Raw genomic sequence first — 16,588 nt, 5'->3', positions numbered from 1 at the left:
GGGTTAGATTTACCACTTGTGCAGCTTAATACAGTGTGCCAACTGACCGGATACACATATCCGGTTAGATCACCACGCTGTTTTACACTGTGAAAGCATCCCCCAAAGGAACGCTCTAAGGAAACGGTCTGTTTTGCAAAATAAAATACAAACTTCTGTAAGTCAGGAAGGAACTCAAATTCCAGAATGACGACACTGGTAGACATCAAAATAGCCAGAGAGCACTTCTTACATAAGCTATTTGTGAGAGGTGAATGGACTGAGCAGGGCCAGGATGCGTGGTTGCAGGCAATCACACAACAGGTCACTGCAACTGGGTTAGATATCTGGAGATATCAGGGTCCCTTACATGTGGCCCTGAGTGAACTATACATGGCTCCTAAAGCTAAAGATGAACACGACAAGATGGTTAGGATAGCGGCATATTTGTATCTATATATGGGAGCCGTGCAGGACAAATGTGCTGAAGGCCAAGATCTGGCAAATAGGCAACAGATCTCGTTAGAGAAGGCCCAATCTGACCTGGTCTCTTCTGAGCAGATGATGCACAGAAGCCAGGAGTCAGAAAATGAGAGCAGACAGTATCTCATTAAAATCAAAGAGGACATGTGTATCCTGCAACAGGAAAAGTCTGACCAGGAGACCCGATTTCTGGCCTTGCAGAAGGAGTACCAAGAAGGTTTGGACTCCCTACTGCAGAGCCAGAAAAAGCTGGAGCAACAATTAGATTTCAATAGGGCATGTGCTGAGCAGGTAGTCACCCTGCAAAGCCACCTAGATAGGGAAAAGGCAGAGAGCAATAAACTGATCCTGAAAGACCTGGATACCCAGGCAGAGTCTGATCAGGAGCGCCAGAAAGCTGGTTCCTTTCAAAGGCAAAGGGACGACCTGGCGGCACAGATGCAGACTCTTAGTCAGGAAAGGGACACCTTAGGCCAGGAAGTCTGCCATTTAAAAAGAAAAACTGAAGAAAATCACTTGGCCCTCCAGGGGCTGGGTGACCTCCAAAAAGAGCATCAGAACTTGTTAGAGCACACCAGGAAGGTGGAAGAGGCTCTGGCAAGAAAGGAGCAGGCCAATAGGGATGGGACTCATGAGGTAACCCTCCTGCAGAAAAGACTGGCCCAGTACTCCAGGACCAATAAGGAGGCACAGAGAGAGAATGAGGCTCTCTGCCAGCACAATGATAGGCTCCAGCAACAGGTAGCCATGCAGGAGAGACTGATAGTCTAGTAAGGCCTTAACTGAGGAACTGAAGGCGCAGGCTCTTGCATTGCAACAGGGAGCAGGGGCTGATAGAGATGAGGTTCGCTGGGAAAGGGAAACGCCTGAGCATAACCCCAGGAGCCCTAGTACCAGAGGCCTTCATCTCTCCCAGTCCCTGGACTCTGCCACCCCCATGTCCCCTGGCCCACATGAGCACAGGGCCACAGGGATGGCAGATTACTATCCAGCCGAAAGTATGGGGCTCATAGGCCAGTACCACCCAGGAATGGATGGGCGGGCATCCGGGTATGGGCACCTAAGTACAGTGCAATTTAGTGGGGAACCCCAGGAGAGTAGGCCCACTAACGGCATCCTGAAAACCTCTGCCCAGTTAGGTCAGTGTGGGGGGGGGGTACCCATCAAATCCTGGTAGCAAGGAGGGATCTGAAGACTCCTCTGAGCGTCACAGGACACAGGAGACCAGGTCCCCACATTCTTCCAGCTATTCCCAGGCTCGCAGAATCCGGGAAAACCTGGAACATCAGACGGGCACCTCTGGGAGCAGTGCTTCTGAATCAGAGGATGAATGGAGTAGGGTTCCCCGAACCAAAAAGGCCAATAAGGTGAAAAGGGCCTTGCTTAAGGACCCCTTAAAACAGATGAAGGCAATCAGGAGTGTCATCACGCCTTATCATAAGAACGCCAAGTATTCTGTTTGGGTTCACTTGGAGCTCTATGAGCAAATGATGGAGACTTTCCATTTGAAGGCCAGCAGTAGCTGCATCCAGTACGTCAAATGGACATTGTCCCCTGAATACTCCAGTTTCTTTGCGGGGCTGGAGGACCAAAACCATTCAAGATGGTCCACATATAGGGCGGCCATCTTGAAGCATTTTTCTGTACATAGAAATCCCCAAGAGGCTCGCATGGCAGCCTACAATTTGCAATGTGGGGAGGATCAGACCCCACAAGAATTCGTGCAAGAATTGAAGCATGCCTTTGCGCAGACCACCAGAAGGGTGCGCACAGACAGCAGAGAATTCATCAACACATTTTTCCATGCTCTTCCCAAGTACATAATGACCCAGCTCGTGAGAGATTTTCACAAGAAAAGATCTTTAGACTGGGTCATTGAGCAAGCCACCCGGATCTATGAGGTGCAGAAGCCCATAGAAAATAAAAGTAATGCGCAGAAAAACCCCAAAACCAACAGCATCCCTACTGCTGCCAAGGTGGCGGAGGTAAAGGTTGCCCCCGTTTTAGATTTGGAGATGGGGGGCCTAAAAACCTGCCTATGCAGAATAACTCTAACACCAGAAGGCCCTCGGGCCAGTCACAGACAGGGAGTCAAGGAGGTAGTCCCACAAATGGGGTCCCTCGCTCCCCTGATTATGTAAGTCCCCGCTACAAGGGAAACCAACCCATCCTGAGTTATGTGTGGCCTCCTCCAGCCCAAGGGGGGGAGATCCAGCCAAGCACCTAACCTGGGGAACTTCCCTCCTAACTTCCCCCAGGAGGGCAGAAATTCACCAAATCCGGGGCAGTACTTTTTCCCCAGGTATCCACCCAATTTCCAACCCCAAAACCATCCATCCTTCTTTCCCCAATTCCCTGAGCCCAGACAACCTAATCCGGGAGAGGGGAGGTCAAGGGTGGAGGGGTACCCAAATCTTCCCAACCCAGGGTATTACCAGAGAAGGGATAGCTACCCTTCCCGGGATCAGCCCAGGGGAGAAAACAGGACCCTGTATCAGCCTGAGCGGGTTTCACAGTTAGAGCGCCAGGTCCAAAATATGGCACGGGATCTGGGTCACATACTGAGGGCTCAACAGAACCCTCAGATGAGCATGCCACAGCAGAATGCCCCAAACCCTGGGCCTGGTGCTCCAGAACAATGACGGGGGCAGCACCCCGATAACCCACCGGTTCCCAGGGAGGAGACACAAGGGGAAGGGGGGTGTTAAGCCTTGGAGGAAGCTTCCTTCCCAACTTGTAAACAGCCCCTGGAAAACCAGGAACCGGAAACAAAATCTCCTACCCCTAAAAGTCTGCCACCCAAGGAACAGAGGGGAGGTAGGAGAAACAAAGTACCCAAACAGACCCATTTTGTGGAGGAGGTACAGGTCTTCCAATTTGAGGGAGAGGGATCCTCAGAGGATCCTGGGAAAAGTATTTTCTCCTTCAGAGATGAGGGAACTCCTCCCAAGGAAAAATGGGTCCCAAGAGATTCCAATCCAGACTGGGTAGATGTGGGGATTGAGCTGTCGCCGCCCATCGTCCTATCCCAGAACCAACAAAACCAAAAACCCCTGGTTCAAACCCATCCTGGTGACTGCCTCCCAAAAGGCAGGGGCGGCCCAGAACCGGAACCAGGGGAACCTAAAACCGAATCAATAGACTGGGTAGATGTGGGGATTGAGCTGTCGCTGCCCATCATTCTATCCCAGAACCAACAATACCAAAATCCCATGGGTCAAACCCATCCTGATGACTGCCTCCAAAAAGGGGGGGGCGGCCCAGAACCCGAAACCATTTCCAGTTGCCAACTTTTTCTTTCAGATTCCCCAGACTCTCCACAGAATTCTGCCCAAATCTCTTCTCTCGCCATGTCCAAAACCAGAAAGTTAGCCCACCAGTTGTCCAAAAATGTGCATTATCTGTGTCCCCTTGAGGAGAAGGAGGGAAGATACTATGCCCCGGTACAAGTACAGGGGCAGGGTACAATTTTGGCACTGGTGGACACTGGATCCCAAGCTACCCTTCTGTCCAAAAGGGCCTTTGATGAACTAAATGCAGGAAGGGGGGAGAATTACCGCATTCCTCTCACCTCTCTTCCTGGACAACTGCAGAACTTTGACGGGAAGGAAATTACCGTCGAGGGGACTGCAGATTTGGACATCAAAATTGGGCGACACAAGGTGAAACACCCGGTCATAGTAGTGACTCCAGAGGGCACCCCTTGTTTACTAGGGAATTACCTCCGTGAGAAAGTTGTCACCCCTAATAGATTGTGTAAACAAGGTCCTCTGGGCCCAGACTGGCCGACCAATAAAATTAAAACACAGTGTCAACCATGTTAGTTTAAATGGCACCTGCCACATGGTTGAACAAAACTCTGACCAAGTAGAATTTCACTTCCAGAACAACCAAATTCCAGACGTGACAGTAATAGCAGTAGGACAACAGACTGGTGATGGGGGGTCCTCTCTATTTCTGAAAATCAATCTTCCTTCCAGTTTAAGGTGGTATTCCACACTGGAAGGAAACACTCTGAAATTCTTTACCAATCCACAATCAGACACTCCCACTCCTATAGTCCAGAAAGATGTGAAATCAGCTCAGAGCCTGGCTGATATTCAGCAAATTGGAGATCAGTTGTTCATCCCTGTGCAGTTAAATGATGGGAAGGACTCTGTTCTCGCCCGAGTGTGTGTGAACAACGGTAAGAGCTTCATCATCGAAGCCATGTTCCGCCAACTCCCAAAAGATCCAGCCATTCCCACATTCAAACTGATAGACAAATGGGAAATGGACCTGGAAGCACCCAATTCCAAACATCTCCTGCCAAGCAGGTGTATGCTCAAAATCTCCATTGGCAACAAGAGCATAGTCCATAATTGTTGGGTCGTGCGAGACGTCACTGCCGCCTTTTACTTAGGCAGAGACATTCTCAATCGCTTTGCCATTAATTTGGACCTAATAAACTTCAAAGCTTGGTCCCGATTAGCGGATAATCCCATGGGCTTTGATGATTCAGAAAAAGCATTTAGGTCAGCTCAATTGCTACCTTATGCAGTCGAAATTCAGATTAAAGAGGAAGTCGCCTTCCCAGAAAGGACCTGACAATTCTCCCTGGAAGTGAAAGTTAAAAGAGGACAAAAATTGAAAAACCCTGATGCTTATATTCATCTAAATGCTTCTCTCCAACAACAAGGGTTGGGGGTAAACCCAACACCATTAGTCAACATAGAACATGACACCATTCCAATAGAGGTGGATAACAGCGACTTAAAGAGTATTACTCTAGCCGCAGGCACCATTATTGGAATGGTGGTTGATGACCGACATTTCTCCATTGATTTAGGAAATTAACTGTTAGGACCAATCCCCAAGGACTGTTTTGACAGTGACAGTGAGGACAATACAACACCAGACAGGATCTTTACCCGGCATGGGGGGAACTTCCTGGTGTACACTTCTTGCCCTTATGGTAAGGAAGACGTGACTTGTGACTTTAGAAGGGATGAGGTGATTTTCCAGGTCCATGAGGGCTGCCTTTCCCACCTGAAGCCTCCAGTCCAAATCAGCACTCTGACCAGGGACTTCTCCACCCAGCTGGAGGAGGCCGCTGCGATAGCAAAACCAGAAGTCTTTCCAGGTTTCAGGCAGATGGTGGAAGAGAGAGTCAACCTAGCTGATGCCTGTGTGACTCTGGAACAGAAGCAAAAGTTGCAACAAGTTTTCTTGGATTTCCAAGATCTCTTTGCGGTAGACTCATATGACTGTGGTCGCACCAACATCCACACAACAGCAATTCCCACAGACCCTGGCATGACTACAGTGTTTGTGAGGCAATATCGTTTGCCTCTCGCATCCATGGAGTCCCTTACTGAAATAATTAAGACCCTTGAGTCCTGGGGAATAATCCGTCTAGTCCACAGCACTTTCAATAATCCGGTGCTGGGAATATTGAAGCCAAACGGCCAGTGCAGACTCTGCGCAGACCTTAGGGAGCTCAACAAACGGGTCCATACTTCCCGATGGCCTCTGACCTACATTGACCAAGGGCTGGCCCAGATTCAGGGGTCACAGGTATTCACAGCAATAGACCTGACCAATGGATACTGGACCGTGCCTGTCAGTAGAGAGGACCAATACAAACTGGCTTTTACCTTTGGGGGCCAGCAGTACACATGGACCCGAACTCCTTTCGGATACCTCAACTCCGGCAATGAATTCAACATTTTCCTACATAAGGCCATGCCCGACCTGGGTGCAAGGGGTAACCTGGCTTATGTAGATGATGTCCTCATCAAAAGTTAATCTGTGGAGGAACACATAGCGGAGATCCGTTATGTTCTGACGCAGTTGAGGGCCGCCGGAGCAAAACTTTCCTTTCAGAAAGCACAGCGGTGTAGAACCCGTGTTAATTTCTTGGGGCATGAGATTACTCCTCAGGGTCTCTGTCCCCAGGAAAAGAAAGTGGAAGCACTTCAGAAACTGAAAGACCCCACAACTCTGCGGGAACTAAGGAGCCTCCTTGGACTGACTAATTACAGCAGAAAGTTCATTGAGGGCTACGCAGAGATCACCAGACCCCTGATTCATCTTTTGAAGGGGGGGGGCAAGTGGGAATGCGGTCCAGAACAATCCAAGGCAGTAAGACAACTCAAAAGAAGCCTCTCACAAGCGCCTTGCCTAGCTTACCCTGTCAGAAACAAGGAGTTCTTCCTGGAGACAGGGTTCTCTAATACGTGCTTGACGGCAGTATTATACCAAAATCATGACAAGGTCAATAAAGTAATCTTAAAAATCAAGGACAACATGGAGGCATACCTTAATTCCCCACACAAAGTCTTTGAAGAAGACAAGTGTGAGGGAATGCCCGCTGTCTATGTGGATGGATGCTCTTACCATGTTGACAACAATGGGGAGAAAGAACTGGTGGCCGGCGTAGGGAATGCATGGGTGAAGGAGTTTCCAGAACCCTCCGCTGGGTACAAAATTGGTCCCCGAAGTAGTCAGGTGGCAGAGTTGATGGCTGTGCATCAGGCCATCCTCACTGCTGTCCAACATCAACTCCACGAACTGGTCATAATCACAGATTCGGATTATGTACGGAACGGGTTCGTGGAGCACCTGGTCAATTGGAAAACCAGAGGCATGTTATGTGCTAATAACAAACCCCTGAAACATGGGAAGTTAATCCAAAATATTGATGATCTGGTCACATCGAAGGGGATGACCATCTACTGGAAAAAGATCAAGGGTCATTCCAAAGTAGAGGGACCAGACAAAACTGGAAATGACTTAGCTGATCAGCTGGCCAAAACCAGGGCCATCCAAGGGGATCTAATAGAAATAGAGTCCCTGTTGGGGGAAATCCAGGTCACTGCTATCACTAGGTCCCAGACAAATGCTCACAATGATCTTTCAACTGCACAATGGAGTAAGGAAACCCCTGATGCTGATTTGATTACAGCTCAGAAGGGGGACCCAATAATTGGTAAGTTTTACCAACACATTGAGGACCCTGAGAACTTTCCCCTGACGGATACCGATTACATTGGGAAAGAGGACCTAAGAGTGTTGATGAAATGTCCAAAATGGTTCCGAATCCAAGACGGTTTGTTGGTAAGGAAATCCCAAGCTGGCCATGATCAGTGGGTGGTCCCTACCTCATTCCGAAGCCTGATGTTAAGTCACACCCATGATGCGGCTACCGCCGGTCATAGGGGGTTTCATACAACACTTGAAATCTTAAGAGAGATTGCATACTGGCCACATATGGGCCAGGACCTCAACCAATACTTGAAGGGATGTCTTGTGTGTGCACAATTTCAGCCAACATCCCTCACACACCGGGCGCCTCTCCAAAAGAGGGGAATGACACTGCCATGGTCAGATTTGCAAATTGACTATGTAGGCCCTGTAGTTCGCTCGTCTAGAGGAAACCAGTACATGTTGACCGTCACATGCTTGTTTACCAAGTGGGTGGAATGTCTCCCCGCCCCAAATTGCAAGGCAGAAACAGCAGCTGCCCTGATGATTAACCACATCTTTTCCCGTTTTGGTCTACCTCAAAGGATTGAGTCAGACAGAGGTAGCCACTTCACCAGTGAAGTAATGACAAAGATGTGGGAGATACTGGGGGTCAAAAGGAAGTTACATATTGCTTACCGACCAGCCTCTTCTAGGGCAGTAGAACGCTACAACCGGACCATTGTGAGCATCTTAAAAAAGTTTGTGGCAGATTCTGTGCCAAGTTGGGATATCCGATTACGTCTGGTCCTAATAGCCATCAGATCTACCCCTTCATCTGCAACAAAAATGTCACCATTTGAGTTGATGACCGGACGCAAGATGGTGATTCCCCAGCATTTGCTCTACAGGACCCAAGAGCAGACACTAATAAATGCCTCCACAACTCATGAGTATGTAGAGAATTTAAGGAAACACCTTCAGCATGCTTTTGCCTATGCTCAGCGGAATCTAGAAAGATCAGCTGATAGTATGGAAACCCACTACGACCTGAAGACCACCAGGAAGGAATATACTGTGAGAGACCGGGTCTATCTATACAATTTCCAAAGGAAGCAGGCCAAACAGCGAAAATGTTTGCCTACATGGAAGGGACCGTTTGAAATTATAGACAAGGTCTCCCCAGTAGCGTATAAGATCTGCATCCCCAAAGGTAGTCTGGCGGAAGGGGAAGACAAGTGGGTACATATAAATCAGCTAAAGTGTTGCCATCCCAGGCACACTCTGCAGCAACTGGAGGAGTCCTCTGCAATACCAGAGGGGGCCGCTCCAGATTAATTCAGTTCCACCCTAAAATATCCCACATATAGTCTCTAAAATATTATGATTCTTGTATGCAACTGTCTTTGAATTATATCTTGTTTTTCAAAATAAGAATGCTTTGTCTCTTGAGGTATAAAATGTATATGTTCGCCACACCATTAATAGTGGTGGAAAAATGTCTACGAATAGGTATTGCCGCTTTGCTTTATCATCCTAGGAGAGATGAAACCATGGACACTGACCAAGGAGGACGACCCGGGGACCGGGAGCAAAGATCCGAGGGGCCCGGGGTACCGCCCAATATTCCCATCAGGACCGGCGAGGAGAACAGATCGATCCAACTGGATGGAGAAAAAGATGCTGACTGTGCCATCTACGGAATTGGAAGAAGATGATGCGGACATACCAGCGCGTGGATCAAAACATCCTTTGCACCCGACTCCTCCTCGACTCGAAATCAAAGTGCAGTCGGGCGGGGGGGGGCTTGTTGGGTGTCCTGACCCACGTTTGGACTATTAAGCTGCAACATTTGGTGCTGTGGGCTTAGAAAATCCAAGATGGCGGAAAAGCCCACAGTTGCGCCAGAATCCGGGAAAACCGCATAGTTTGTGCGCACACCAAAATGGTTGCCTAACCTGCCACCCACCAGTGCAAGCATGATGGGCCAGGACTGCCATGAGTGAAATGTGTGCCAAAGGAAAAACAGCAGTGCCGGTTGGCTAAAAAAAGCGCTTTAAAATCACCTTTGTTTCCCTGAATGCAAGCTCAAAATGCCTATTTCAAACATTGCAGGATATTCAAAAATCTTACTGAACACCAGCAGACATCTGGCAGAATGAAGTTTTGTGTGCATACAAAATCTGGAAAGATGAAGAGCCCAAAACAATGTTTATAACAAAACTGGCTGAGCTGTGGATGTCAGCAGCTTAACTGAAATTGGATTTAAAACCACTAAAATCGAAATGTTTAAATTAAATGAATGACCTACTTTTGAGTGTCACATAGTTTGCAACTGTTAAATGTCATAGTTTTGAACTTAGAATCAGCATTCTAGCTGCATGTGTAAAAATTGTGAGTTTGATTTGAATGAAGAAAAACTGGGAACAAAAGTGACATTTAGCTGAAGCCTGGCTTAATGAAACTGGATTCTGCCTGACAACTACCCCCGACAGGAGAGGGAATTCAGCAGCTGTGTTCCCAGGCCTGGCTGCATCCTGCTGCCCCTGCCAAAAGGAGATGACACCTCTCTGATGGAATTAGGGGAGTGGTACCTGCAGACTGCAGGAAATTGAACAAAGCCCTGTCTTGGACTCAGACAAATGTTAATTTGGGGGGGGTCGTAAAATGGCTTCCTCTTGGGAGAAACTGGGAGGGGCACTGCATCTGTGAGCAAGCTGAGCTTGGGGAAGTGGATAAACCAGAGATTCCACCATGTGCTTTCGAAAACCACACCCGTTTGGGGCCACAGCATAATTTTAAAAAGATGGATAATTCATAGTGCGGACTTGTAAAAATTATATAAATAACATCATCATTCTTGTGATTTTTCTGTGCACCTTTTAAGAGGTGTTAGGACCCTGTGGTATGTTCTTGGGGATAGTAGCGGAAAAAAAGGTTGTTACTCCAAATGTATGCATGTTAAAAATCTGACACTTTATCATCTGAAACCCATATCCCTGTTGCACATTTGTGTAAAATCTGGAAACGTTTAGAGGTCGTGAACCTACCTCATCACTCTGACTCACAACCCAGTTCCCCCAATCAAGGAAGAGAGGAGGAACTGGCCAATGATAAGTTGAGAGGGTTGGGCATGCAGAATTAGCCGACCCACCCACTTTCTAAACACATAAAAAGAGCCACTGGATGCCAGATTGGACACTTTTCTTTTTCACTTTCTGCGGAGCATTTTGACTTCAGACTTCACATCCAGAGATCCAGACTTCAAATACATCAATCTCCAGAGACCAGAAATTAACTCCAGAATTTGTAGCAGAGAGGCCTGAATCCACAAGCTGAATCCTTTTCAGCAGGCCTCCAAATCATTTGCAAACCATTCAACAGCCGGGTGAGCTGTTTGAATTTTTGCCAAGAACTTTTATCAGAACCAGAGACCAGACCGCCGTCCAGTGCCGAGAACTTTTGTCAGAACCAGAGATCCAGACCGCTGTGCAGTGCCGCTAGCAGAGCTGACCCAGAAGGTAGAATTATCCAGTGAGCAGAACCAGGCAGAGACCGTCCGTGGCGAGGGAACTGCAGTCCAATCCTGATCCGATCCGTGGCGAAGTCGCATTCCTGTCCAAAATATAGTGTGAGTACCGCCAGAACTGTGCAAAACCCAATCTCTTAGTTTAAAATAATCTAATCCAAACTATTTTAAGCTATTTAGAACTGCCTCCTAGAATCGTGTCATTCTGTCATCTTTAAACCTGAAAACTGGCATCTGTCATTCTGAGCTTTCAAATTTCAAATCCGAAAAACTACCTTTACTAAATCGGCCGTATCTCCGGAACGGTTTGTGAAAGAAGCGAGATTTAACTTTTATTTTGAAGCCGAGATTCTAAGCTTTTCAAACTGACTTGCTACTCCCCATACTCCCTCCGTATTTGCGCTCGACGCACGCGACTAAATTTGCCGCGATTTGACATTTTGCTTAATTTCAGCCACGTGTAAAAAGATTTGTCCTTGCTTTCCTTTGCTGAAATTCGTTTGCAATCTGACAATCATTCATAGAGCATTGCTAAAGTGATCCTGAACTAATACAAAGTAGCTATCACCTACCCTGAACCTCCTATAGGGAATTAAAAGCATTTTTCGCATATTTTTCACTTAATTGCAACCACATCAAAGTATATTGCCTGTGTTCAAGACTCGTACCTGTTTTCCTCTAAGCTTGCTAGGGGGGAACTGAATTATATTTGATTGCATTCCTGAGAACTGTGTGCTTTCCTCCCATCTCTTTACCTTGCATAAAGGGGGGGGTGAATTGTCAAAGAAAAGTGATTACATTGTCTTTTGTTGAAGTCATATCAAGTTTATTTTCTGTACTGCATTTTCATTCATCATTGCATTGTCCTTGAAGCCATAAAAGCATTCTCAGCTACTTTATCCTCTCTATATCACTTCTAAGCCATCAAAAAGAGTGTACCACTGTAACATTATCAATTGTTGATCACTATCATCTTCACAAGTGTGCTATCAAATATTAAGTTATTATAAAAGTGTGATATATATATATATAGTTTAATTTTCAAATAAACCTTTTAATTTGCAAAACAAACCTACTTCTTGGCTCAGTGGGGTCAGGGGGACTCTAAGAGAGGGGTGTTATATAAGGGTTGTCATCCAGAGTAAACGAACTGGACATAAAAATACATCAATAAGGGCTTCCATCAGCATCCCAGACTAGGCATTGACTTAGCTGTAGTGTTGAATTGAAGTCGCTTACAATCTGCATGCCCCTTCAGCCCTCTTCCTCATGTCAGTCCCTCTAGGATTTTGGGACTTGTAATTTCTTTCCACAAAGTTAGGTTTTGATATTTTTTAATTGGATTTAAGGGTGGGTTTAATTCCCCTAAAGTTATTAAGAGAGGGGCTATGAAGAATAGCCTTTACAGAGGAAGCTAGTCTATGGAAGACAAGATTTCCATATTACTTTATAGTATACCCTTGCATTTGATTAAGGTGTTTAGTTTGGGTTACCAAAAAGGATCTTTCTTTTGGTAAAGTCTGCTCATATCTTACAGCATTAAAGTCTGCAACTCGAGAACCAACATGGGAGTTGGGGACATTAAAACAACAAGCCATTACCTCTTAAGGTACTTTAGAGAGATTCTTCCTTGCAGAGGAAAAATAGTGTCTCATCCCATGGAACCTCCTCACCACCCTGGGTCCTGTCTCCTTTCAGGTGATCCTCCTGTAGTACGCCATCCCCAGGGTTGGGATCAGGAAGTGTCTGCCTTCCCTTGGCCACCTGAGAGGAGACTTTAGGCAGGGTTTCAGTGAGGATCCCTAGAATTCTTCACAATAACCCAAGACTTTTCCTATTAAGGGCACCTTTGTGTAACTGTAATGTGATCACCTCATTCCTTTCTGTGCTCATGTTAGGATCCCAGGAGAAATCATAACTGACCAATGGACAAACTTCATGTCCACTGTCTTGACCCAAGTCTTTCAACAACTGCAGATAAAGAAGATAAGAACCTCTGTTTATCACCACAAACGGACGGACTTGTAGAGAGGTACAACAAGACAGTAAAACAAATGCTCAGATGGATAACGGCTGCGAAGAAAAGAACTAGGAACAAGCACTATCATTTGTCCTAATGGTATTGGTCCCAGGAGGATAGCTCAGCGGCAGCGTGCTCGACTTGGAAACAAGACGACACGGAGCAACACAGGTTCGATCCCTGGGTCCGCGCTTAGAAACCTCTGGGTATTAAGCGCGTTATAAATAACCTATCATATCATATCATATCATATCATTGTGGGATACTCTTCAATCATCAACAGGTTTTTCACCATGCGAACTGCTGTTCGGTCACCAGCCCAGAACGATATCGGATATAGTCTGAGAAGAATGGGAACAGCCAGAGCAGAAACTGTTCACTGAATATGTGGGCGAGCTAAATGGATGTCTTGGTGGGGCCTACGAGAAGGGGCAGAACTGAATCTGGGATCAATCTGACAGCCACAAGAAAACCAATACAACGGAAAGGCCAAGAGGAGAACATTCCAGCCAGAAGGTGTTGGCCTTTCTGCCCATCAACGATAACCAAATGTTGGCCCGATAGAGAGGACCACATGAAGTGTTAAAAAGTATGGGCCCTTTGAATTACCTTGTTTCACAACAAGCAAGAAAACGCACACAAGCAAACTATTGCGTGTACTTACTAGGGGAACCCAGTACAACCAGTTTGGGATGCTCTGCTTGGCTACACCCCTGGGCTGCTGTGAGAACCATAGCCTACACCAGCACCTAGCACAACCTAATTTGTGGTTGACGACTGGAACTCGGGACTAAGAGCACAGCCCCAAAAGAAGAATCAAGTGGCATTTTCAGGAAAGCAGGTAGATGATGAAAGAAGTATGGGGCACTGCAACACCTGGACTGTGAGTGATGTTTTTTTTTAGTAAGCAGCCAGAATGCAACGTGAACCGGATTGACAAGCCTCAGACCGCCTTCTCATATTTTTTGCATGGTTTTGGTCATTCACTCCAGAAGGGAACCTGGGAAGTGTGTTGATCCTGTTAAGAAGCCGACATGCCCAATCTTAAGGTTAACTTTTTTTGGCTCCCAGTTATTATTGTAACCCTTGACTATATTGACTCCTGAATAAATCTGTTGAAACAGAATTGACAGTCTGGCACAAAGCAGACATGGATCCATGTCAAGGTCTAAACACACAAAACATGATCTATTTATCTAATACAAAAAAAATCCCATCACAAAAAAATAACATTACCTCACCATACATCACTACTTCACAACAATTACTTTAAATATTAGGTTTTCCACATCCATGCTATCATGAAGGGGAGCCTTGTGAACAGCAATGCAGTATGAAGGACTTTATTTGTAGTAGAGGAAATAGTTCATTTGAAACAAGTGTTTGTACCTTAACATTGGCATTCCAAAAGTGTCACCTTTTTACAGGTAGTAATTTGTATTTTTTTTAATGCATGGCATTTGCACAGGATGCTTCTGACGCAAAGTGGGAAAGGATATGGGGAGTTAGGAGGGGAGTTAGGAGGGGAGGGGTGGTGGGCCAGGTACATAGTTGATGTCCATACGCACAGAGGCTATGCTATATTTAACCACTCTACCGCCAAAGTTGTTTCTGATCCCATGTTGCCTTTGTTTTGTAAATATTTTTTCAAACATGCCAAATATGTTTCCCTTTGTCTCCGACAACACCATGAGAGTTTACATTATATAAGTGTACTGGGGATGCGCTTTCATGAAATATGCATCCACATGCAGGGAAATATTAATGTACAATGCATTGTGAAAGTTATGGATAGAGGACCAGACGATGTTTATGATCAATAACAATGTGGCTATATAGAGTGCCGTACCCATCACATTCCCTTGAACCTCCTTGTTTCATGGATTAGGGGTCGCAACTGTGACTCCTGAGGTCTTCTTTGCTACCCCTGTGGTCTCCCTTGCTACCCCTAAAAAAAAAGAATTAAATACATATAAATATATATTTTTAGATTGAGGCTCATGGGGTGTGGCCAGCAGCATGTGGATCTTTGTTTCTGGAGTGGCTGGTTTTCTGATGGCTATAGCTGGTAAAATAGCTCAATGGGTTGAGCGCTGGCTGCTGCAATGTGTGTATGATCTGCAGGTTGCAGGTTCGACTCCCAGCAAGGTTAACTCAGCCTTTCAACCTGCTGAGGTTGATAAATGAGTACCAACACAGGTTGGGTGATATTGTACATTTGTTCTATATGAAGTGCTTAAGCATAAGTGCTATATAATAGCACATCATTATCGTTTGGCCTAGGATGTCTGCTTGCATTCACAGTGATTTGGTAATATGGGCCTATACGCACTGATATTGACGATACATATGGTGACCCATTCTTGTATGAAATGTATATCACTTTACTCTCTGCACTTGCCACCAGCTGGCTGCACTTTTTTATTGTATTTGTTTTTACTGTGTGATCCCATGTACTGCACTGCCCCCTCCCCTTTCCCCTTCACTTTTCCCCTCCTTCCTCCCCTGCACTTGCGCAATCTCAATGTCACCTTGCCTAGTAAGATCGTTGTCTCTGTCTTCCCTTTGTTCCCCCTCCCTTGCCTCGTCATGCCTTGTATAGGCACGTTGTAAATGCCATATCATATCATATCATACAGTGATATCGTAATCATATTGTTCGTAGTGTACTTAGAAACAATGCTATGTGATGCCACTTCCTGTTTTTTAGAGGGGTGAAAGGTCAATGACATCACTTCATCCGATGTCGTCATAGGTCAAGGGTCATGTGATGTCACTTCCGCTACCCCAGGCATTTTGGTGAAATGACGTCCCTGCCTTGTTCATGTCAGCATTTATTAAAAGGCCCAACATCTGCCATAGCTGCACAGTCTGTAATAGCATTCCTGAAAAGATTTTTCTGTTGTGCTAGCATTGACTAAACATATAACTCGGATAGGTTTATCAGATTACGAAAGTTCCAAAATCTGAGAATTGTATTGTGAAACCTTGGAATCCTGCCAAAAAATGTGTTCATGGGTGACTGTGTCTTTTTGGTTATAGGCATTCTTGCGAGGTATTTGTTTTTATTTCTTTGTGTGTCCCATGTCCACGCAGGTAGTTGCCGATCACATCCCTCAACTGGTACAAGGAGTGAGGGGAAGTCAAGCTCAGGCAGAAGACCTCAGTGCTCAGCTCGCTCTGATCAGTTCCAGCCAGAATTTCCTTCAGGTAAAGAAACATCCTAAAGGTGTCATGTTGTAACTACCCTTCATTCATCAATGAATGTCTTTAAGGCCTCAGAAGATACATTATTATCTGTATCAACAAAGTGAAGTTTCATTCTGCAGTGAAATGTTGCTAGCTGCAGGCACTTACTGTGAATTATGGTGAAGCACTATAAGGCATCATGATACCACATTAGGGTGTTAACAATTCTCCAGCATGGATTCACATTCTTATGAATATTCCCCGTTGTCAGGCTGGGAATACTCAGTAAAAGAAAAGACAGTTTACCCTTTCACTTCAAAACGGTATGTCTCCACTAAACCAGTAACTGTCCTCTGGGTCATAATGCCCCATCCAATGACAGTCCTCACTTTAAGCTCCACCCCTGGTGTCCATCTTGTGCTTTTTACTGCATGCGGCAGTGT

The 16,588-nt window shown here is 46.0% G+C and overlaps 1 protein-coding gene across 11 annotated transcripts in view; it reads left to right on the top strand.

Moving 5' to 3' along the window:
• TLN2 (talin 2) overlaps positions 1–16,588 on the top strand; it is a 7,472,684-nt gene that overhangs the window by 1,992,700 nt on the left and 5,463,396 nt on the right. For all 11 annotated transcript variants that reach the window (XM_069624483.1, XM_069624482.1, XM_069624486.1 and 8 more), the window contains one exon: positions 16,053–16,166. In XM_069624483.1, the coding sequence (XP_069480584.1) occupies positions 16,053–16,166 (114 nt within the window). The remainder of the gene's footprint in view (positions 1–16,052; positions 16,167–16,588) is intronic.

This window comes from Ambystoma mexicanum, chromosome 11, assembly GCF_040938575.1.
Source record: "Ambystoma mexicanum isolate Mex_15411 chromosome 11, UKY_AmexF1_1, whole genome shotgun sequence".
Taxonomy (NCBI): domain Eukaryota; kingdom Metazoa; phylum Chordata; class Amphibia; order Caudata; family Ambystomatidae; genus Ambystoma; species Ambystoma mexicanum.
Note: the sequence above shows the minus strand (reverse complement) of the source record. Positions and strands in the feature narration are given on the sequence as shown.